The 23,345-nt window shown below is 38.3% G+C and overlaps 2 protein-coding genes across 3 annotated transcripts in view; one reads left to right on the top strand and one right to left on the bottom strand.

Annotated features, from left to right (window-relative positions):
- Positions 1–15,950, top strand: part of LOC102219327 (mucin-3A-like) — a 20,784-nt gene extending 4,834 nt beyond the window's left edge. For both annotated transcript variants that reach the window (XM_023342354.1, XM_023342353.1), the window contains exons 6-32: positions 96–169; positions 271–4,511; positions 4,740–4,764; positions 4,845–4,882; positions 4,962–5,092; positions 5,168–5,246; positions 5,897–5,955; positions 6,379–6,417; positions 6,506–6,573; positions 6,662–6,705; positions 6,872–6,914; positions 7,176–7,204; positions 7,825–7,949; positions 8,042–8,159; positions 8,313–9,232; positions 9,699–9,900; positions 10,419–10,575; positions 10,829–10,993; positions 11,127–11,249; positions 11,429–11,474; positions 11,554–11,657; positions 11,764–11,888; positions 12,179–12,550; positions 12,924–13,207; positions 13,300–13,401; positions 13,548–13,679; positions 14,291–15,950. In XM_023342354.1, coding sequence (XP_023198122.1) covers positions 96–169; positions 271–4,511; positions 4,740–4,764; positions 4,845–4,882; positions 4,962–5,092; positions 5,168–5,246; positions 5,897–5,955; positions 6,379–6,417; positions 6,506–6,573; positions 6,662–6,705; positions 6,872–6,914; positions 7,176–7,204; positions 7,825–7,949; positions 8,042–8,159; positions 8,313–9,232; positions 9,699–9,900; positions 10,419–10,575; positions 10,829–10,993; positions 11,127–11,249; positions 11,429–11,474; positions 11,554–11,657; positions 11,764–11,888; positions 12,179–12,550; positions 12,924–13,207; positions 13,300–13,401; positions 13,548–13,679; positions 14,291–14,394 — 7,949 coding nt within the window. In that variant the 3' untranslated portion in view covers positions 14,395–15,950. The remainder of the gene's footprint in view (positions 1–95; positions 170–270; positions 4,512–4,739; positions 4,765–4,844; positions 4,883–4,961; positions 5,093–5,167; positions 5,247–5,896; positions 5,956–6,378; positions 6,418–6,505; positions 6,574–6,661; positions 6,706–6,871; positions 6,915–7,175; positions 7,205–7,824; positions 7,950–8,041; positions 8,160–8,312; positions 9,233–9,698; positions 9,901–10,418; positions 10,576–10,828; positions 10,994–11,126; positions 11,250–11,428; positions 11,475–11,553; positions 11,658–11,763; positions 11,889–12,178; positions 12,551–12,923; positions 13,208–13,299; positions 13,402–13,547; positions 13,680–14,290) is intronic.
- Positions 15,564–23,345, bottom strand: sms (spermine synthase). Its single transcript, XM_005805837.3, has 11 exons — positions 23,181–23,345; positions 22,085–22,205; positions 19,869–19,956; positions 19,657–19,721; positions 19,375–19,550; positions 18,950–19,104; positions 18,620–18,709; positions 18,092–18,206; positions 17,909–17,988; positions 16,974–17,089; positions 15,564–16,850 (listed from the first exon to the last, which is right to left on the bottom strand). Exons 1-11 carry the CDS (start codon positions 23,224–23,226, stop codon positions 16,820–16,822), a joined length of 1,083 nt encoding a protein of 360 aa, XP_005805894.1. The 5' UTR covers positions 23,227–23,345; the 3' UTR covers positions 15,564–16,819.

The raw sequence follows: 23,345 nt of genomic DNA, 5'->3' as shown, positions 1-23,345 counted from the left end.
GGGAAGGAACATCTCTTTTGAAATATACTAATCATCAATTACGAAATTAATTTTGACATTATTCTTCTAAATTTTGTTTGATTTTTTTTTTATAGTAGTGTTTTATTTCCTTGATGTCAATGTGGATGTCACTGGACCGAGTAAGAATGAATCCGACATCATTGCCTGGGTACGTAAGGAAAATAGTTGGAGGTCAAAATCCGATTATATTACCAGAATTTTGACGTCTGAATCCTATAAATAAATGTGGTCATGGTTATTTTCTTTCAGCTTGACCAGGTTTTCCGAAATGAGCTGGGGCCCTGCGTGTTTCAAGGAGCAACAACTACTGCCCCCACATCTCAGCAAACTGTAAATGTGACAGAACAAGTGGCAACAACACAGACTTCACCACAAAACTTTAGTGCAACTACAAATGTACCAACAGTGTTACAGGGCAACATAACATCTAAGGCTGCAACAATGCTAAATGGCAACGACACAACAACGATGGAAGCAATAATAAATAGTAATATCACAACTACAGATGCAACAGCAACACCAGTAACTGAAAACGTCACAACACCAGCTTCGATAACAATGTTACATGACAACACAACAACCACAGTTGCAGCAACTGTTTTGAATGACAACAAAACAACAGCGGCATCAAAGGCATCAATCAGCAACACAACAGTTACAGCTGCAGGAACTGCAGCATTTGATGGCAACATAACGTCAACGGCTGCATCAACTACTGCGGCACAAAGCAACATGACAACTACTGCTGCTTCAACTACTGCAACGCAAAGCAACATGACAACTACTGCTGCTTCAACTACTGCAACGCAAAGCAACATGACAACTACTGCTGCTTCAACTACTGCAACACAAAGCAACATGACAACTACTGCTGCTTCAACTACTGCAACGCAAAGCAACATGACAACTACTGCTGCTTCAACTACTGCAACGCAAAGCAACATGACAACTACTGCTGCATCAACTACTGCAACACAAAGCAACATGATAACTACTGCTGCATTAACTACTGCAACACAAAGCAACATGACAATTACTGCTGCATCAACTTCAGCAACACAAAGCAACATTACAACTACTGCTGTATCAACTACTGCAACACAAAGCAACATGACAACTACTGCTGCATCAACTACTGCAACACAAAGCAACATGACAACTATTGCTGCGTCACCTACTGCAACACAAAGCAACATGACAATTACTGCTGCATCAACTTCAGCAACAAATAGCAGCATGACAACTACTGCTGCATCAACTACTGCAACACAAAGCAACATGACAATTGCTGCTATGTCAACTACTGCAACACCAAGCAACATGACAACTACTGCTGTGTCACCTACTGCAACACAAAGCAATGTGACAACTATTGCTGTATCAACTACTGAAACACAAAGCAACATGACAACTACTGCTGCATCACCTAATGCAACACAAAGCAACATGACAATTACTGCTGCATCAACTTCAGCAACACAAAGCAACATGACAGCTACTGCTGTGTCACCTACTGCAACACAAAGCAACATGATAATTGCTACTACGTCAACTACTGCAACGCAAAGCAACATGACAGCTACTGCTGTGTCACCTACTGCAACACAAAGCAACATGACAATTGCTACTACGTCAACTACTGCAACACAAAGCAACATGATAATTGCTACTACGTCAACTACTGCAACGCAAAGCAACATGACAACTACTGCTGCTTCAACTACTGCAACACAGAGCAACATGACAGCTACTGCTGCATCAACTACAGCAACACAAAGCAACATGACAACTACTACTGCATCAACTACTGCAACACAAAACAACATGACAACTACTGCTGTGTCACCTACTGCAACACAAAGCAACATGACAATTACTGCTGCATCAACTTCAGCAACAAATAGCAACATGACAACTACTGCTGCATCAACTACTGCAACACCAAGCAACATGACCACTTCTGCTGTATCAACTACTGCAACACAAAGCAACATGACAACTACCGCTGCATTAACTACTGCAACACCAAGCAACATGACAATTACTGCTGCATCAACTTCAGCAACAAATAGCAACATGACAACTACTGCTGCATCATCTACTGCATCACAAAGCAACATGACAACTACTGCTGCATCAACTACTACATCACAAAGTAACACTACAGCTACTATTGCAACAACTACAGACCTAAAAAGCAACACTCCAACCACAGTTACAACTACAGCGTCACAAAGCAACAGTCCAACAACTCCAACAGCTACAGCACTAACAAGCAATGGTTCGACAACTCCAACAGCTACTGCACAAATAAGCAACGGTCCGACAACTCCGACAACTACTGCACTAACAAGCAACGGTCCGACAACTCCAACAGCTACAGCACAAATAAGCAATGGTTCGACAACTCCAACAACTACTGTACAAATAAGCAACGGTCCGACAACTCCGACAACTACAGCACTAACAAGCAACGGTCCAACTACTCCGACAACTACAGCACTAACAAGCAACGATCCGCCAACTCCAACAGCTACAGCACTAACAAGCAACGGTCCGTCAACTCCAACAACTACAGCACTAACAAGCAACGATCCACCAACTCCAACAGCTACAGCACTAACAAGCAACGATCCACCAACTCCAACAGCTACAGCACTAACAAGCAACGGTCCGTCAACTCCAACAACTACAGCACTAACAAGCAATGGTTCGCCAACTCCATCAACTACAGCACTAACAAGCAACGATCCGCCAACTCCAACAGCTACAGCACAATTAAGCAATGGTCCGACAACTCCGACAACTACAGCACTAACAAGCAACGGTCCGACAACTCCGACAACTACAGCACTAACAAGCAATGGTTCGCCAACTCCATCAACTACAGCACTAACAAGCAACGATCCACCAACTCCAACAGCTACAGCACTAACAAGCAACGGTCCGTCAACTCCAACAACTACAGCACTAACAAGCAATGGTTCGCCAACTCCATCAACTGCAGCACTAACAAGCAACGATCCGCCAACTCCAACAGCTACAGCACAATTAAGCAATGGTCCGACAACTCCGACAACTACAGCACTAACAAGCAACGGTCCGACAACTCCGACAACTACAGCACTAACAAGCAATGATCCGCCAACTCCAACAGCTACAGCACTAACAAGCAACGATCCGCCAACTCCAACAGCTACAGCACAAATAAGCAATGATCTGCCAACTCCAACAGCTACAGCACAAATAAGCAATGGTCCGACAACTCCGACAACTACAGCACTAACAAGCAACGATCCGCCAACTCCAACAGCTACAGCCCAAATAAGCAACGGTCCGACAACTACAGCACTAACAAGCAATGATCCGCCAACTCCAACAGCTACAGCACAAATAAGCAATGGTCCGACAACTCCGACAACTACAGCACTAACAAGCAATGGTCCGACAACTCCGACAACTACAGCACTAACAAGCAATGATCCACCAACTCCAACAGCTACTGCACAAATAAGCAAGGGTCCGGCAACTCCAACAGCTACAGCACTAACAAGCAACGGTCCGACAACTCCAACAACTACAGCACTAACAAGCAACGGTCTGACAACTCCAACAACTACTGCACAAATAAGCAATGGTCCGGCAACTCCAACAGCTACAGCACTAACAAGCAACGGTCCGACAACTCCAACAACTACTGCACAAATAAGCAATGGTCCGACAACTACAGCACTAACAAGCAACAGTCCGACAACTACAGCCCTAACAAGCAATGATCCGCCAACTCCAACAGCTACTGCACAAATAAGCAACGGTCCGACAACTCCAACAGCTACAGCACTAACAAGCAACGGCCCGCTAACTCCAACAACTACAGGTCTAAGAAGCAACGGTTCGCCAACTCCATCAACTACAGCACTAACAAGCAACGGTCCGCCAACTCCAACAACTACAGCACTAACAAGCAACGGTCCGACAACTCCGACAACTACAGCACTAACAAGCAACGGTCCGACAACTCCAACAACTACAGCACTAACAAGCAACGGTCTGCCAACTCCGACAACTACAGCACTAACAAGCAACGATCCATCAACTCCAACAGCTACAGCACTAACAAGCAACGATCCATCAACTCCAACAGCTACAGCACTAACAAGCAACGATCCGCCAACTCCAACAGCTACAGCACAAATAAGCAACGGTCCGCCAACTCCAACAACTACAGGTCTAAGAAGCAACGGTCCAACAACTACAGCACTAAGAAGCAACACTCCAATCACAGTTACAACAATTACAGCATCACGAAGCAACAGTCCAGCCATAACTACACCAAGTCCCATTTTGCCATCTTTGATCACCAGCATGTCAACTTTATTGCCAAACATGACTGTGTCATCGCAGTCATTGAATCCTCAAGCCCCGTCTTCAGGAGGTTCAAGGAGGAAGCGTTCCGTCCCCCAGAACAGCGACAATTTGACGATAAGCAGGTATGAAAAATGAACTCAAGCGAATGGGTAAAATGATCTATTCTTTTCTAAACATTCTAACATTCATGGAATTGTATATGTTTTATTTGTACCGAATTGTAAAAATAAATGACTGTATTTCAAAATGGCACGTTATCCAAAATAACTGTCAGCTGAATTAGGCAGCACTTTTTTTCATTCTTCTTACATCTCTTTTGTTACAATATTGATTTTTTTTTCTTTTTTTAGCAATGACACAGCTTTGGTTTTTCAAGTAAGTTAATAATTACATGCAGCAATAGGTTTCATGGTGAGTAGAAGTATTGAATAACAGTTTGGTTTGTGTTTTAACAGGGAATGGAAGTGTCCTGCTCTATAAAAACTGAAATAAAGTAAGTGAAATAACACAGCTCTTATATTTGACACATGCATATCTCTATTCTCGGTTTTGATAAAACTGATATGTTCCAGTCAGACCAAGTGCACCATCATGCTTGCGCTGAGTCACAAAATATCATCATGCTGTATCCTACAAAAACTCTGTGCAGCCAGCAAAAGTTCCTCTGACATCCATGTGGTGGGAAACAGGATAGATGAACAGAGTGAGTAATAAATTGGACTTTTTACTAACCTCAGAAGCTTCTCATTTGTAACAAAGTCTTGATCTTTCTGAACAGATCGGCTTCAAAACAAGTGCGATGGTAACTTAGAGGAGCCAAACAGCTGCATTTATTCTGGTCCGCTGGGTGCGTCATGGTAAGGGTTTGGTATTTGCTAAGCATGTTTACAACAGCAATGTGTGCAGTCCTGACAAAGAACAGTTCCACACAACTTATCACAATACTCTTGCATTATTAAGTGGAAATTCATCAAAAGCGACACACATACTTCAAAGATTTCACTGGGCTTGATAATTCAGAAAATCTCTTTAAAAAAAAAGACCATTTAGATTTTTCTGAAATATCAAGCACAAATGTGTGTGCTTGATATTGATACCAGTAACCGACTCATACTTTTCTATCCTGATGTGGAAAGAAAATATGTTTCAGTGCACAAAGAAAGACTTTTACTTTTATATGTACAAATTATATTAACCTCTTTGAATACCCTGTGTTGTTTTCAGTGTTGAATCTAAATTAACCTACTGATGTTTTCCTGCATTTGACATGAACAGATTAATAATCTTTACAGATGTCCTGAACCTAAAATATTTATTTTCGATGTTTAAATCTTTGACAGCAGTATCAGCTCATTGAATAAAAGAAATGTTATTAAAAAGCCAAAATGTTCTTTCTGTATTTTGCAGTTGGGGGATATTTTTATTTCTAAAATATGCAAAGAGTCGGTATAAGAGTATAAAGTTAAATGCACAAATTTAACAAAATATGATGTTTGTCTTTTATCAGTGTGGAGCCTGAGTTTGCATATGTCATTCCACCAATAAACCTAACAGACTGTGTGACAGGTGAGGTATTTATTTTTTTTTATTTTTTATTTTTGTTTATTTGTTTATCAGGAGAACATACATTGATATTACATACATTTTGCAAAGCTTACATGACTTCTCCGATTTTTTTTTTTTTTAACACACAACGAACATAAATCCCCGTACTGACATAACAAAAACGAGACCAAATAAGTAAAATTACATAAAAATTAAAAATAAAATAAAAAAAAGGGGGGGGGGGGATGAGGGGGTTGGACGGCATTGAGAGCCTAAAATGCAACAGCACTTTACTCAATTGTTCTGTAAATTTTAGTCCCATGACATGATGGGTCAGTCACATCAAGATATGCATTATAAAGGCAGGAGGTATTTATTTAAAATATATTTAAAATGCATATAGTATATAGATTTTTATGTATTTTGTTCTTCTTCCCTTTTTAGAGAACAGTTGTAACTGCTCTTCTTACTGCATCAGATCTGGTTAGTATTTCATCAGTCAAATTAATGCCTCTCATCATTATCAAAATCAATACAAAATTTACGATGTAATTTGTGTTTTTGTTTTCAGATGCGTACTACACGTTTTCCATTTCACTACAAGATCCAACAATGAACTCTTCATCTCTTTCATCTCTGGTAACCTCCTTTTTTACACCTTGTTTATTAATTACTGTTGCTACACACTCTTGTTGTATAAAATGATCATATTTACCTACATTTACAGATTTCAATCCTGGCACAACCACCTAACTGCTCCATCACTACAACGTATGTTTTGCTTTTTGATTTGTAGCAATACTTTTTCTGTAAATTTTATTTTCAGTTCGCAAAGATAAAATTATCTATTTGTTCATTTATAACAATAAAAATCAAAAACAGAAAAACAGTCATGCTAACTGACAACTGAAATTATGTTTTTAATGTTTTGTTGCAGTGTTACATGTCAATTATTGGCCACGATTGCATCTGAGTACAGGGTAAGAAGAAGCTAAAGTTGAATAATACTACCACAACAAGTCAAGTTCTGAATTTCTCCTGACTAAATTTCATAAGCATCATTAAAGTGTTAGATTGTGCTAAATTTATCAGGTATAATTTTAAGAAATGAAAATATAACAATAAACAAATATCACAAGATAATAAATATTTAAAAGTATCCAACAATGCAAAATTAAGAGATCACATGTGTAATTTACGTTTTTTGCATGTTTATTAATATCGCCATTGTACAATTTCAGAGTGCCAGAGTGGACTGTGAAATGACAAAGTAAGTCCATTTGATGTACCTTCATTTTATAGCAGGACTAGTCACCTGCCCACACTGCAAAATGTAGTTGATTTGATGACACTTCTATAAATGTGTTGATTGGCCTGTAAATCACCTAACTTCTAAATTTCGGTCTCTCAGCAAAGCAGATGAGGTGAAGGCCCCTACACAAAATAAAATATAGATTAATTACACATAGACTGATGATTTCAAGCCTTTACTTTAGAAAAAATATTATATTTAGGATTAGAATATTACATCACAAAAAAATAAAAAAAAGTCAATACAAAAGTGTGGGTATTATACAAGTTATGTTTAATACCTGCCTGAAGTTTGTTTTGTTTTTCCAGCTGACACTTATCTCACAAATGAACCTCATCTGAACATATATTCTAATTTATTGCAGTAATCTGTGTAAAAGAGGGCTCCAGCAAAACACTGGGTGCATATACTGCACAGTACGCGAAAATATTCAACAAAAAGTCAACATTTGTACAAATGAGTTGAATTACTGAAGTAACTTAGCTTTTCATTGACATACTAATTTTCTTAGAGTCACCTGTATGCCCATATGTTGGAAACCTTTTAAAAACTATTCTACTCTTTTCTTTTTATTGAAGGCTGAGTTGCAGAGTGATATTAGGTTTTGCACGGGAAGTCTCCATTTGTTCAGTGGCAGAAGCTGTTTTAAATGTTTTTCTACTTGAAGAAAAGATCCAGTATGACGGGCAAGTGAGACGAGCAGGTAAGTATCTCAATCTATTCACTAAAATTTGATTCAGGTTTAAAGTAACAGGAACGCTGTGTATTTAATGTAGCTTTTGCTTTGTGTTGCAGCAATTTGTGGAAGCGCAGAAATTAATGCCAACTCACTCAACTTCCAGTTCAGTTATAATGATAGTGAGATAAGCCCACATGACTTTTGTCTCGAAATAAAGGGATCTAACCTCACATGGTTCGTATGATCTCACTTTAGGCTATAAGTAAAGTTTTACAAAATTACCAACTCAGTATTACTGTTATCTTTGCATGGTTGTTTCTGAAACATATCCCATGTAAACTGAAATGCTTTCAAATAATACAGTGTTTTACTTCTTTTTCATTGCAGCCAAACTGGAGAAAATATTGTTGTACATTTGAAAGAACAATGTGTTGTACCTACCACAACTAGCCCAAATGTGACAATTAGTCCCAACATGACTAGCCTAAATACAACAGCTAGCCCAAATGTGACTAGCCTAAATACAACAGCTAGCCCAAATGAGACACTTAGCCTAAATACAACAGCTAGCCCAAATGAGACACTTAGCCTAAATACAACAGCTAGCCCAAATGAGACACTTAGCCTAAATACAACAGCTAGCCCAAATGTGACTAGCCTAAATACAACAGCTAGCCCAAATGAGACACTTAGCCTAAATACAACAGCTAGCCCAAATGAGACACTTAGCCTAAATACAACAGCTAGCCCAAATGAGACACTTAGCCTAAATACAACAGCTAGCCCAAATGAGACACTTAGCCTAAATACAACAGCTAGCCCAAATGTGACTAGCCTAAATACAACAGCTAGCCCAAATGAGACACTTAGCCTAAATACAACAGCTAGCCCAAATGAGACATTTAGCCTAAATACGACAGCTAGCCCAAATGAGACATTTAGCCTAAATACAACAGCTAGCCCAAACGTAACTAGCCTAAATACAACAGCTAGCCCAAACGTAACTAGCCTAAATACAACAGCTAGCCCAAACGTAACTAGCCTAAATGCCACAATTCCTATAAACTCTACATTTGACCCAAATGTGACAGTCATTACGAATGTGACAATAGTGAGTTCAACATTACAACCAAACAATAACACATTGACTCCAACAACAACCCCAAAAACACAACAGAACACAACATGGGCCCCATCAGTGTCCACAACTGCTGCTGGAGGAAAACCGTCATCAAACACAACTAGAAGCACAACAAGTGGATTTGTTTCTGTGACCACCTTAGTGAGTTCTACAGGAAATGGAACAGGTTTGTTGCCACATCATTTTTTCCAGCTCATGTTGTAGTATTAGCTTTTATTTTAACTTGCATTTAGGCTTTGACTCGACCAGTCTAAATATGTAAACTTCCACATGAACAACTTCAGAGTGGTTGTTGTTTTGTTCTTTTGGTCCTTTTCAAAATTTATTTTCATTTCTGATAAATGTCAAAAGATCTTGCTAATAAAAAATGAAAAAAAGTCCCACTGCATAAGGGTGCCACCACCGTATTGCACTGTAGGTGATGGTGTAATGTATAAAATGATTAGAAGTATTTGGTTTTTGCAACATCTAGATTTCTCAGAAAATAGGCTTTCAGCTAATAACTAATTAACATAGCTCTACAGTGCACTTCAGCAGAGCTATGTTTTTCTGAGTTTGCTCCTTTGGTTTCTGGGAAGATAACAGTGATCTTTTTTCAGAACATAACCTCTTTTCTATTTTGTTCACTGCAGCTGAAAGCCAAGCCAAAGACCTTCTTGCACTGACTCAAGACGTGTCAAAACTGACCGCAGCACAGATAGATCAGCTGGTGTCACAGCTAGAGAAGCTTCTGTCAGGCCCGACTGTCAGCAAGGAACTGGGAGACATCTCTGTCAACATTGTCAGCAATCTGTTGGATGCTTCACCTGACAAGCTGTCGAGCTCCTCTGACAGGTTGCTCTCATTTATTCAACTTTTCCCAACACTTTGACATTTAGAAAAATTTCTAATTCTAAGTTTTGATCATATTGAAGAAAAACAAGGACATATGAAAGGTTCAGATGCAAATGAACTCCACTTTGTATTAATGTTGAAATTTGACATACTGCTATATTATTATTATTATTATTATTATTATTATTATTATTATTATTATTATTATTATTATTATTATTATTTGCTAAATGTCAGAATAATATACAATAAATATTTTTGAGAATTTTTATTCATTTCTTCAAAGTCAGAAGTGGATATTCACCACACACAGGATAATAATCTGAACTGACCTAAAACAGGAACATTTAGGCTGATTTACTAGTGTACATAAAAAAGTTTTAATTGTATGCTGAACATATGATCATAACTTTTTAATTTGTAAAATGTTTTTTGCTATTTTTTGTGGTTAAATGTTGTTAGTAGTTAAATAGATTAGTCATTCTGCTTGACACTAACCAGTTCCTTTGTTCCATCAGGATTATTGGGATTGTTGACACGGTGGGGTTGAAGCTGGTGATTGGAGCCACCGCTGAGAACCTGATGTACCCTTCTTTGGCTGTCTCTGTGAAACCAGTAGATGGCGCCAACTTGCAGGAGACTGTTTTTTCCATCTTAGATCCAAATAATGTTCAGGTGAGACTGTGGTCACACAAGTAAAGGCATATTTTTTCCTCAGGGCTTGAAAGTTTGAGAAAAAAAACATAAATAATAACTCAGGTCTAGCACACTTTTGCCAAGCACTGAATTGTATTCTCTTCTGTAAGACTTTTCACACATTTACACTTTTTAGGTTCTGTTGGTAAAATTATAGTACTATTGTATTGTGAAAAATATATTCTTGAGAAAGATCTATTTTCCACCCGGTATATTCCACTATGTGCTGCAGGTTCGGGGGAATCCAAGGTTGAAAAGGAGCGCATTAAAGGACTCCTCCATCCCTCAAGGCTCCATTACTCTTCCTCCCTCCCTCACTCAAAATCTAACCGCTGAGGAACAAAAGCTGGTCTCCAGGCTTCAGTTCAATTTCTACCAGAAGAGCTCAGTCTTTAAGGTCTGTACAGTCATCCTGTGTCATTGATATCAAATAAAATAAAAAATAAATTGATGGCAAATAATAGAAAAAATGTGCAGTAGAATTTTTCCCACAAACTAACGATTTGATGCGTCTCTGCATGAAAACACAGGATGTCTCATTAGAACAACGGAAACTTAACAGTGGGATCTTGGGAGCAAGCGTGGCCAATCTGTCAATCGAAGGATTAAAGGAAAGTGTTGTAATTCGCCTGAGAAACACAGAACCTGTTCCAGTAAGTCTAATTCTAACAAGAGATGCTCAATATTTTTCCCCAGCCTCATTAACAACAAAATTTGAAAAGAGTTCAGGTGGCTATTAGAATAAAAAGCTGCTGAGTACTTTTTTTTTCAGACTTAAGCCAAACAATGCTTATTTGGAAACTGAAACCTTGCTTCTTTTTCCAAACTTCAGGCTAATTTTGTGGCAGTGTGTGTTTTCTGGGACTTTACATTTAACAGTAAGTTAAAAAAATATAAACACACACGCTTAAAAACTGAGATCAGGCTGCATTTTTGAAACTGTTGTGGTTCCTGCAGAAGGTTTAGGTGGCTGGAACTCAGATGGCTGCTTTGTCAAAGAAACCAACGACAATGAGACAGTTTGTGGCTGCAACCATTTAACCAGCTTTGCTATTTTACTGGTAAGCACAATTACCTGTTGCAGATTTCACACCTCTGTGTGTCTAATGACAATAGCAGACATGAATGTCATTCTAATGTCTTCGATTTGATTTCTTTTACTTTAAGGACATCTCCAGAGAGACTGTTACCAGTCGTGTTCAGGCCACCATCCTCACCTTCATCACATATATAGGTTGTGGACTTTCTGCCATCTTCCTGTCCGTAACTCTCCTCACTTACTTGGCATTTGGGTGAGTTGATACATTGTTTTCTTCGTTTAACCCACTACAAGGGCTTGTAAATGTATGTCACAGGGTTCTTAGTTTAGGGTTGAAAGACGCTAAATGCCAATGCATAAGTTTTCAGATTTTTATTTGTGAGAGCAAATCCAATAGTAGTTTTATGTCCAATCTCAGTATATTTCACTGTTGACAGTGGTTGGATTTGAAGAAAATGTGGAAAGGTGAACGAATTTTAGCATGTAAAACAACTTTTAACTGATGTGTCAGTGATTGATGTCTAAATCATTTCACCCCAACAGAAAGCTGCGTAAAGACATCCCATCCAAAATTCTGATCCAGCTTTGCCTGGCTCTTCTGCTGCTCAACCTGGTGTTCCTGGTGGACGCCTGGCTGGCGCTTTATCCCACAGCCGTGGGCCTCTGCATTTCCACGGCCTGGTTCCTTCACTACTTCCTACTGGTTTCCTTCACCTGGATGGGGCTCGAGGGCGTCCACATGTACTACGCACTTGTGAAAGTCTTCAATGACAACATATCCCACTACATGCTGAAGTTCTCGCTGGTGGGCTGGGGAGTCCCAATGATAGTGGTCATCATTGTGATCGCGATTGACAAAAACAACTACGGCCTCATGTCCTATGGAAAGTTTTCAGATGGCACGAGTGATGACTTGTAAGTTCAGTAAGCTGAAAGTGGGTTTACTCACAACTACAATCACTGGAAAATAAAGCATGCCGTTTTCAAGTTTAGCTTTTATGGGTCAGGGCATAATGAAAAGAAATTTTCTGGTCTTTAACAAGTTTTAAAATTAGTCAAATTTAATCTCAGGAGTCCAAAATTACATTATCATCATCAGATTTTAAATCTCAGTTGATGATACACAAATAAGGCCCAAAGCTACATTAAGGAAGAATTGTGTCCTGTCCTCTTTGCAATACTTCTCTAATATATTAAGGTTTAAACCCTTTTTATCCCTGATTAAACTTACATATGAAATCAATAATAACAAATAGCTTATTCACTCTTCCTCCTTGTTGTCTTGCAGCTGCTGGATAAGAAACGACATCGCCTTCTATGTGGCAGTCGTGGCCTATTTCGGTGTGATTTTTATCTTCAACATGATCATGTTTGTTGTGGTCTTAGTCCAGTTGCACCGGATAAAAAAACAGAATCCTCATAACAACAAGCACCGCAGCGCGGCGCAGGACGCACGCAGCATGATCGGGATCACCCTCCTCCTAGGTCTCACATGGGGATTTGCCTTTTTTGCGTGGGGTCCTGTTAATCTGGCATTTATGTACCTCTTTGCCATCTTTAATTCTCTGCAAGGTGAGTTGTTGAACCCTACATCTTTCCTGTATCCTAAAGAGAAAGTTAAACTTTGCTGATCCCCAAAGATTTTTCTTACATTTTGTTTCTAGGATTCTTCATATTTGTGTTCCACTGTGCGGTGAAAGAAACCGTCAGAAGGCAGTGGAGGACCTACCTATGCTGCGGCAACATGAGACTCCCAGAAAACTCAGGTGAGTCTAGATGAAAATGTGCACCTGTATCCAAGACTCACAAGCTACGTAGTTTTCAATGCATTTTTTTAAAGATAAAAAAATAAAACCTTTTTTTTTTATTTTCTTGTATATGGCATTTTCTTTTTTTTCCCTAATTCTTTTAGAGTGGAGTCGCACTACAACACAGAAAACCACAAAGAAGTCTCCACTGACCTCCTTTACATCCTCACAAAGCAGTCGGCCATCTAGATCTACTTTTCTGCCCAGTACGCCATCAGGCCAGATGAACGGCATTGGTAAGAAAGAATTTCTACTTTAACAATGTTATGCCTTCCGTAATAAGTTTTGACTGACCCAACACACCACATGCATTGGCATCCCTTCTAAGGATGTGTAAAATACCTGAAAACAAATATTATTGCTGAATAATCTCACACAGAATTAAATAACTACTAATCTGAGGTCATTCTGTCAGGAAACATCTCAAATTGCACATATAATCAAGTTTATCAATGCTATTGGCAACAATTTTGTTATTGTTTTTGAAACATTGTCCTATGGATAGTCCCTGAGCATGTCTTTGTTTCACCTAATGACCTCTGGAGAAAGGTACCAGACATGCCCAGTGGGTCCAGTACAGTATGCATACTAGTAAAAAATAGGCTTAATTTAATCGTAGCTCCAAGCTTCAAGTGGCAGCAAAGTGATTTCAACATGATCCTTACATGTTGAATATGCATGAATAGGATTCTGCTTGTACTTCAACTTTGAAGAAATAAGTTGCTGGATAAGAGATGAAGTATTGCCTTCTGTCTATCTTTACCATAGTTGTCAATAATTGTGGATAGGTTTAATAATTATTATTTATTTACCAACATATTAGAAATAATGTTGTGGTACATTGCAGGAAATCCACTTGAAGACAGAATAATTACAGCTGACGAAGAACCGAGGACAGATGTGGTTTTCAACGAGATCAACAGCCAGCTCCGGAGTCGACGGGGGTCCTGACCTACTTAGAGCAGCCTGTTAACTGCCTGTATATAATGTAATTTACCAGAAAATATTTATGTATTGTTCATCTCCGTCACATGTATTAGTTGACTGATTTCTAAGAAATTTTAAGTCTAAAGTTGAAATTTTTTATAACTCTAAAGCTATTGTTGTGCTTATTTTTACATAATCTTTATTTAATATACAAACCTATTTATTTAACATTTAACATAACATTTGAATGTGTATCTTAGATTTAATGATCGTACGCACTTTACAGCTGTTGCTTTCAAACAGCAAATTAAAGTTCATATAACAGTACATAGACTACATTTCTTTGCCATACTTATGATTTATGGATTTCCCTTTTCAAATCTAAGAACCGACACTGAGTGGGTTGAGAGACCTCTTTAGTTTAGATAATCCGATAACAGCAAATTTTAAAATCCCACACATATATCCAAAAAGTTCTGTCATATTAATAAACAGCTGAAATATGAATGACCGAAGTTAAATATTTGCCAAAAAAAAAGACAACTGACAAAAAGACAGGTCAATCTGAGTCATGTTGGTCAACTGACTTCACAAGCTTTCTATACTGCTGCTGGTGAAATCACAAACACTGAAAAATGGTGGATAAATCACTCAAATCTCCCTTTACCCACTTGTTAACAAAATAATAGAAAAACATAGTAAATCCTAGAATTGTCTATAAAGTTTAATGTTTCAGACAAGTTTAAGTTTTGTTGGATCGAACTTAAGTCTGTCTGCTGAGAAACCGCACTATGCTTCAGACATTTTGTGTGCCAGAAACATCTGGAGCGCGGTGCCGTCTTCAGGCTAACCTTAACAACCGCAAACACACCAAACGATTTCTCTGTGCATCTTACAATTTCACTGAAAATATCAGAAGAAAACGGAAGCACAACAGAAGCTAAGCGAAGCAGGATAGCATTGTGAAGTTCCTGTCTGCAAAAAAGCTGCAGCCAGGACAGAACGACTTGGCTTTGTTAAGAGGCTTATTATATCCATTTTTTATGTTTATTTCAGCATTTCTTCACATAAGTGTAAGCAGTGAGGCATCCAGTTACAATGCAATGTGTGTTGCAACATATTTACTCGACAGCTCCAAACATTTGATATTTTTTGCTATAAATATGAAACTTAAGGAAAAAAAACAGAAACTATTTCCCCCAAAACTCTTTAATTGTAGATGGTCAAACAGTTTCAGAACAGCATTTGGTGAGTTTGTAATGAATAAATAAATGTCCCAGAGGGTCCATCTAATGTGCTGTGTACTGTATATATATGTAAGCTACATTCACAGTCCTCAGCATGCACCCAATATACTTATCAGGAGAAATCAAAGATGCTAAAAACAGAACATAAAAAACCAGCACAAGCACAACGATGGCAACAATGAGGAGGAATAATTTCCCTTTTAAACACACCTGGACTACAACACTTAGCATTCACTGGGGATGAACCACACTGCCTGGATATAACACTGAAAGAGATGCATCGTATTTCAGTGGCAGAAACAAAAGGAGAAAAAAAACAAACTTAAAAACAACTTACATCAGGCTCACAACTCAAGGTTTAAAATAAGAGTACACGCATATGGTGGGCAAAGTTGCCACATTGTCAGTGTACCAGATCAGTGTTTATAAATTGTAAAAGTTTCTTCAGAAGACATGCAAGTCAGGGTCAAATCTAATAACACAAAAATAGTTGCAGCAAACAGTGATAAAACAATCAAAACCTAAGGAGCAAGAGAAGGATTCGATGGCATTGATAAAAAATATTATTCATGTGCACCTTCAAATAAGATCAGACTGAATTTACCGCAACCTTTGCATGTTCCCTTTCACATTAACCGGCTTAAAATAGGGTGGAGTGTTTCACCATCACAAAACAGAAGTTTGCTGGTTTCGCAATGGATACACTGAGGTCTGCCTATTCCCTCCAAGTTTTACTTCACCGGGATGATCAAGCTTAAGAACAGAGCATTAAGATGAGGTCTCAACCCCAAGCAGCCCAATTCCTTCAGACTCTGACGAAACTCACTGTATTAACTCAAGAAAATAAACATACACAGCAATGATGTTCTCATTCGGTAAATCAGCTTCATAAACCTTAATAGTAAACCTGTTTATATCCAAGAAGAGCCTGAAAGTTGGATGTAATCACAACTCGTCACCTGAGAAGTAGTCTCTCAGCACGTTGGCAGTTATTAACAGATACTTTTAAGATCGATCTATGTTAATGGTTGGTGTAACAAACCTTACGAACACGTCAGTAACTATTTAATAAACATTTTCCAAGCCTTCCGTGTTCATGTCATGTTCAGTCTGACCACACATTCAAGCCTAAGTGAAAAGCAGAAGGGAATTCAAACGTTCACATTCCAGCTGCTTGGAATCTTAGAGAAAACTGGAAGTCTTCACTTCTTCCATGCAGTGTAGAAAACCCATCTGAAAGGATGATTAAGGGCTGCCAACAAAAAGAGTCTTTTCAATATTAAGTGTTTTTATGACATGTTGATCTGCATGTCATCATTTAAACCCATGGTTGGGGGGGGTAAAAATAAAGGATACTGCTCCAGGTAGGAGGGTACGCACACCACCTCTTTTCGGAAATCTACAGGACATGAGAGCCTTCCCAGCTGTTCTTCATATAGACTCAGCGCCTCTTTCAGATTCACGCTGTTACCCTGATGGAGTAAAAATGGAAGAGAAAAAAAAGTTACGATGCACGTATAAAAAAAAAGTTTACTGCATTCTATCTCCATCGGTATCAGCTGATATATTACTCATTTTTCAATTTATCAGTATCGACCCGATAAATAAAACTGGGCCGATATTAGCAACCGATATTTATTTCCATCTTGTTGCCATTTGAATGCAGGAGTTTGGTTATGTTATTTGTTTCGTCATGTGACAGTATTGGTGATAAAGAGGAGGATTGTGGGAGTTTAACTGAAGAGGAGAAACAGTGGCGAATTGTGTGTGGTCTTTTTCAAGCTGTCAAAAAGGTTGTGATCAGTAAAACTTTATATCAGTGCATCCCTACTTTAAAGTATTACTCTTTGAAGTTATACTTCATTTGTAAAATTGCCTGACTATGCTTTGGAAAAAACCCCAGCATGAGGTCAACATACATTGGAACAAATTATCATTTTGGGTTAAGGTCTGAAGGCTCTGTTTGGATTGCATTGTGTTGTTCATATGATTTTAAACAACCCTGAATCATCACACCTTCACCATTATGCTTGAAAGTTGGCTGGTTGGTTTTTGTCAAACATGTTTACTGTGTATTATGGAACATAATATCACTTGTTTTCCAATTGTTATAATCATAACAAACAGAAAAGTCTTTAGACATACATTTTGTAATTTGGAGCAAATTTGCCAGTTTCTCTTAAGGTAGCACATTATCTTTTGACAAAGCTTTCAGACTCTTTGATAAGCTTAACTGCTTCATTGGCAGCTTCACTCTAAACTCTGCAGATACTGCAAAAAACCCAACTGACCTGTGTGAAGTATTTCCCCTTGGGGTGCAGGACGCGCACTGACAGATCTAAGATGAGACGTAGAAATTCCCACATAGAGTCTGCAAAGAGCACACAGTTTCAGAGAAAAGACTAAACACGACTTCTTTATATTATGCATATGTTGCCACAGCTTGTACAATGGATTAATGGATATACAGGAACCTTCTTCTGGTGAAGTAGATATTGGGATTGCAGTGAGGTCATTAATTACATAATCAAATGTTCTTCCTTCCTGGACATACTTCTTCAGCAAGGGGACACAGTCTTCAATCAGAATCTGCAATTCACAACACATGTTGATGACAGTCAAATCTTTGACATTTACTTTTAGGTATTTAACATTCAGAAAACTTTTACTGTAAAGCACCTCGGTCAGCATTTCCTGTTTTTAAACGCAACAACATGCGTACACATAAAAATCAACATTTAACATTGAAAGCATCTTCGGCATATATAAACCAGGTAATGCACAATCATCTGGCTTAATACAAACAGCAATAAATACATTATTGTTAAAAAAAATTCTATTCAAAGTTAGTTACACCCTAGTTATTAAACAATGCTAAATAGAATATTTAAACTAAAAAAGCAAATAATAAAAACATTACTTGTACCAAACTCTATTTTGCATCACAGTTGTGAGATGGCAATGAATTTTCCCCAATAGATCATTATTTTCCCAGCACTCACTTGGTAACAATCGCCCCTCAGCTTGTCCAGGGTATTCCCACAAGTCCTCCTCATGTACATCTTGCATCCATCGATCACCTTCTGGTCAATGTGCATGCCTCGTCAAGGAGGAGTCAGGTTAAGTAAGTAAGTAAGTAAGTAAAGTTTATTTATAAAGCGCTTTTCACAGACATAAAATCACAAAGCGCTGTACAGTAGAAATCAACCTTAAAAACCATACAAAACACAAAAGAATATTAATCCTTGCGATATTTCCATGTTAAGATGTCAACTTACTTTCATTTTGGGTGTTAAAGTCAGAAAAAACAGAATACAATCTCAGAAGGATATCTCCACCATGGTGACCATCTTTGGCTTTTGTTTGACCAGTTCGGCGAGGATGCCTCCATCACCTCCTCCTAATATCAGCACCTCCTTCCCTGCATAATTCTCTCTTCCATTACCTGTGATGGCTTGTGTGTACGCCAAATCACTTTCTGCCAGGTCTGCAATGACAACATAACATTTACACATCAGTTACGTACAATTATTAACAAATAAGATGCAGTTTTGTGCAAAGCTATCCTCAGTGAAGCTGAAGTTACCAATAATAGGCACATTTGTCCACAATGAAAAATACTTTTATTAATGAACAGAAATATAACATAAAGTGTCCATTTGTCCCCTTTGTTGCCTTCTGTTAACATTTTTTAAAAAGTAATCAGATGTCTAAATGAGCTTTCTTGTGTGTACTAGTTTATTATATAAATACTTACTGACATCTCCATCAAGGACTAGGATATTTCCATACTGCCTTGAGTGCAATATCTTTATGTTTTGGTATGCAGAATCTTCTTCATAAACCACTTCATCAATGTCATACTCCACCAGTCTGCCATCAGCTGTGGGCCAGTATCGGTCAACTTTTGCTCCTCGTACCAAGACTGGAAGCCTGGAGGGAAAATGAAAATAATAAGTTACTGCAGGACAGATCCTTGATGAAATAAAGTCTTCAAACATCCAAAATGGAGACACATCATGAGAACCAGGACCCTTACCTTTTAATCCTTGTAATATTTCCATTTAACAGAACTTTTAACTTCTTTTCCAGTGCATTTAAAAGCTGTGGAGGAAATGAAAAAAGAAAGTCTGTGCACAGCTGTTGTTCACATCAAGTCTTGCTTTTTAAACTGTACGCCATGACAAGCTTGAAGTACAGTAATTTAATATTGGAAACGCCACGTTTTTTGTTTTGCTTTTGATCACTTACATTGTCTAGCTGTGCAATGTTGTCATCTTCATGACACTGCAGATCGATGGTGACCAACCCATGGGAGTGCACACGCAGAACAACGAGCCTGGTAAACAAGATTTAATAATGCAAAGTTATAAAACCTTTCATTGTTGAGATGATACTCCACCCATAACATAAAACTACGTCTAACCCCACTTCTATTCCAACAAAGACAACAATTTTTACTTCCAATTCAGGGAACAGTAGCCTGAAGGTTTAAATTCAAACATTCACACTGGACTAACCTTGCTTGCCACTAATGCAATCAGTTTATTTAAGAAAATATTTAAAGTAAATGTAAAACCAAGAATCCTCTCAGTTTACCTTTCAATTTCTGAGCATACCCTCTAAAAGAGGAGGACTCAAACATCACTAAATCCTGTTCAGAGTAAAGGATTTCATTCACAAAGAATACTTTAAATGGTACTTTTCAATTCTGATTCAAACGTTGGTCAAAAACCCAGTAACAAAAACAGATTGAGCATTTAACCTGGGCTGATGTTGGTTCTGAGAAAGAATCAGTTTAAATTTCCACAAAGCTTTCCACAGAGCCAAGTCAGAACCACTTTAAGAAGGAGTTAAACAATTTTTATTGCAAGATTTATTAAGAGCACTTATTTGTTATGAAGTAACTAAAAAAGTGCTGAGCTGAGACAGAAGCAACTGTCAAACACAGCCAATTACTGCACATCATTGGTAAGCTCATTTATCGATATTATTTAACAATAATAGTATTTTTTTTAATCTTAAAAAATGGATATTCAAAGCAACACAATGACTCAATATCTCAGGCAGTCATAATAAATCAGCACAGTAAGTTGCATATCCAAGCAAGACTTCTTACTTTTGGTCACCAGATGGCACCAAAGAATAGCATGTTGAAAATTATGAGGAATAAAACTTAATTCACCTTCACTAGACTTACTGACCTAATTAAACTGTGTAATGCAGATGTTAAAATAAATTGCTGCCAACTTGTTCTTGGTTTAAAATTTGACGGATTAGAAAAGAAAATAAGCTCTGGAACAGAGGTCACATTGACCGAATATTTTTCGTATTTGACTGTTATTTTTTTTTTTTTTAGAAGACGGGAAAATTTGGAGCCCGTCGGTCATTTTGACAGGTTATAATTAACACCCTTGACTGGTGCACATGCACAGACCTTATAGACTTTACGCAAAGAGTTCATCGCAGAAGCAACTAAAATCAATCAATAAAAAAAACCTTGAATATCGTCTCCTCATGGATACTGAATTAAATGTATCTTTCTGACCGGGAGCTGACGGCCTGTTGAAGAGTTATGGACCGGATGCTTTGGAGCGTCTGGTTAGGAAGCGCATTCCAAACCTTTGGTAGAAATGGCGCCTTTAATTCTAGTTCAGAATGCGACATTGTGTTAATCTATCTATAGTCTAAACAGAGGAGCCGGCAGTTTATCTTGAGGAAATAAATAATGGTGCAGAAGTTATTTAGACCGCAACATGCGCAGTGCACTGCGGCTGCACAACCAATGCGGGCTCCGCCGCTGCGAAGAATTAAACTTAACTCATCCTGCGGTTTTAACAAACGGAGCCTTTTTTTGTTCACATTACCCTCCTGCACCCAGAAGGAGAGCGGCGCTCAGGACAAGCGTGACAAACGTAACATTTGTCCGTTTCGGAGAAGCAAAACCACGCAAAAAAAAAAAAAAAATCCTCGTAAAAGCGCACGTCCGGACCGCGCACAGGGTAAAAAATTGCAGAGTTCAATGGATCAGGCAGATCTAACTGACTGATGAACTAGCGCAGATTTCTCTGCAGATGCGGACCAGGAGGAAATTTGTGACGCTGTGCGTTCAGGACAGTGAAGGGTTGGTAATTAAAGCGGAGTCTTTAATTTAATTTATTATTATTTATTGGGGCCACAGTGATTTTTGTCACTGCAGACAAAAAAGTTAGATGCATTTATCTGCTTTATGTGTGATGGGATCTGGTTTCGGTTAAACTAGGTGAATATTAACTAAACTGCATAAAAATGCGGCTAAGTATAGCCTATGTTAATATGACTATAATTTAATGGGTAAAAATAGAACACGACTGATTTTTGTTAATACTGTCGGTCAAGATGACAGAGAACAAAAAAGTCCAGCGCGACCTCTGCTCTGGATACCTCAGCATCAGTGTCATATACAGTTGCTTTCTTGCTTTGCTTACCGCCCATTCTTGCCAACAAATGTAGCCAGATATCCATGCCCATTTGTGTCATGGATAGTCTCTGACAGCTCCTGCTCATGAAATATGGACAGCAGACCAGGCACTACAGAGGTTGAGTCGACTTGAGATAGACAGAGACAGAAAGATGGAAAACAATGGAAAAATTATAGCAGTCTGGCACATTAATAAAGTCACATCTGAATCGGTAATAATTGAATACCCTTTTTGTCATAGATAGATAGACTTTTAAATTACAGGTAAACAGTTACAAAAGATTTTTTTTTAAATTTAAATTTATGCCGTCCTTATTTTATAACTAACTGACTTATAAAATAATTATCTCATGGTACATGTTTTTTCAGTTGCCGGGCTTATTAAAGCCAGCCGTATGGCTAATGTCACTTTAAGTTAAGAATAATTGTACATAATTTGTATTTCATCTATAAAATACCATGCGTAGTTTTTATCAAAAATTATATAAAAGGGTCTCCTAAATGTACTTTAGTAATAAATATATTATTTAAAAAATCTGGGGGAAAATATTTCTAATACCTTTAATTTAAAATTGTCCATCAATAATAGCACAATGGCAGGTTATTATTTTTACTTTTTAATATAGTCAATTGTTGTGATGCTGGTACCTGTAAATGTTTTTTTTAAACAGCGAGGTTTGGGGTCAGTTCAGCCTTCACAAGCAAAACTACAAAAACAGCGGAAGAGGGACTACTTCCTCTGCGACAGCGCAGAATTGAACATGCTTTATTCACATTGTTAGCAAGACGAGCATCGAGCCGCTGACCAGTGCCTCGGAAATTTGCGAGGAAAATCCCCCATAACATTCAAGTGCATAACAGGCAGCCGCATATAAACGTAAAAATGTTTGTCCACAATAACTTTAACCTTCAAACCTAAATTTACCGAACATGCTCGAGCTAAATTCCGTGTAAATCACTCCCAACCTGCAGTTTTGAAGGGCAATTACAAAATAGCAAGTCAATATTAGCTGCTCAGCCGGCTAGCTAACATGCAGCCTGGGTGCAGGGGCCGTAAGCTGAATAAACACGCAACTTCTGGAGACTTTTCCCAAGCATCTTACCCGGCGTGGAGAGATTAATGTCGAGAGTATAATGTCGCACTGCCATGTCTCGCTGCAACCGACATCCATGCCTGGGATAGCAGGCTGCGAATACTTATCTGCAGAGACAGAGGGAGGGCCCAGCTACCACTGCTGCTGCCGCGACGCACCACAGTCAACCAGAGA

The sequence above is a fragment of the Xiphophorus maculatus genome, chromosome 11, assembly GCF_002775205.1.
Source record: "Xiphophorus maculatus strain JP 163 A chromosome 11, X_maculatus-5.0-male, whole genome shotgun sequence".
NCBI lineage: Eukaryota > Metazoa > Chordata > Actinopteri > Cyprinodontiformes > Poeciliidae > Xiphophorus > Xiphophorus maculatus.
This window is presented reverse-complemented; position numbering and strand designations above follow the sequence as displayed.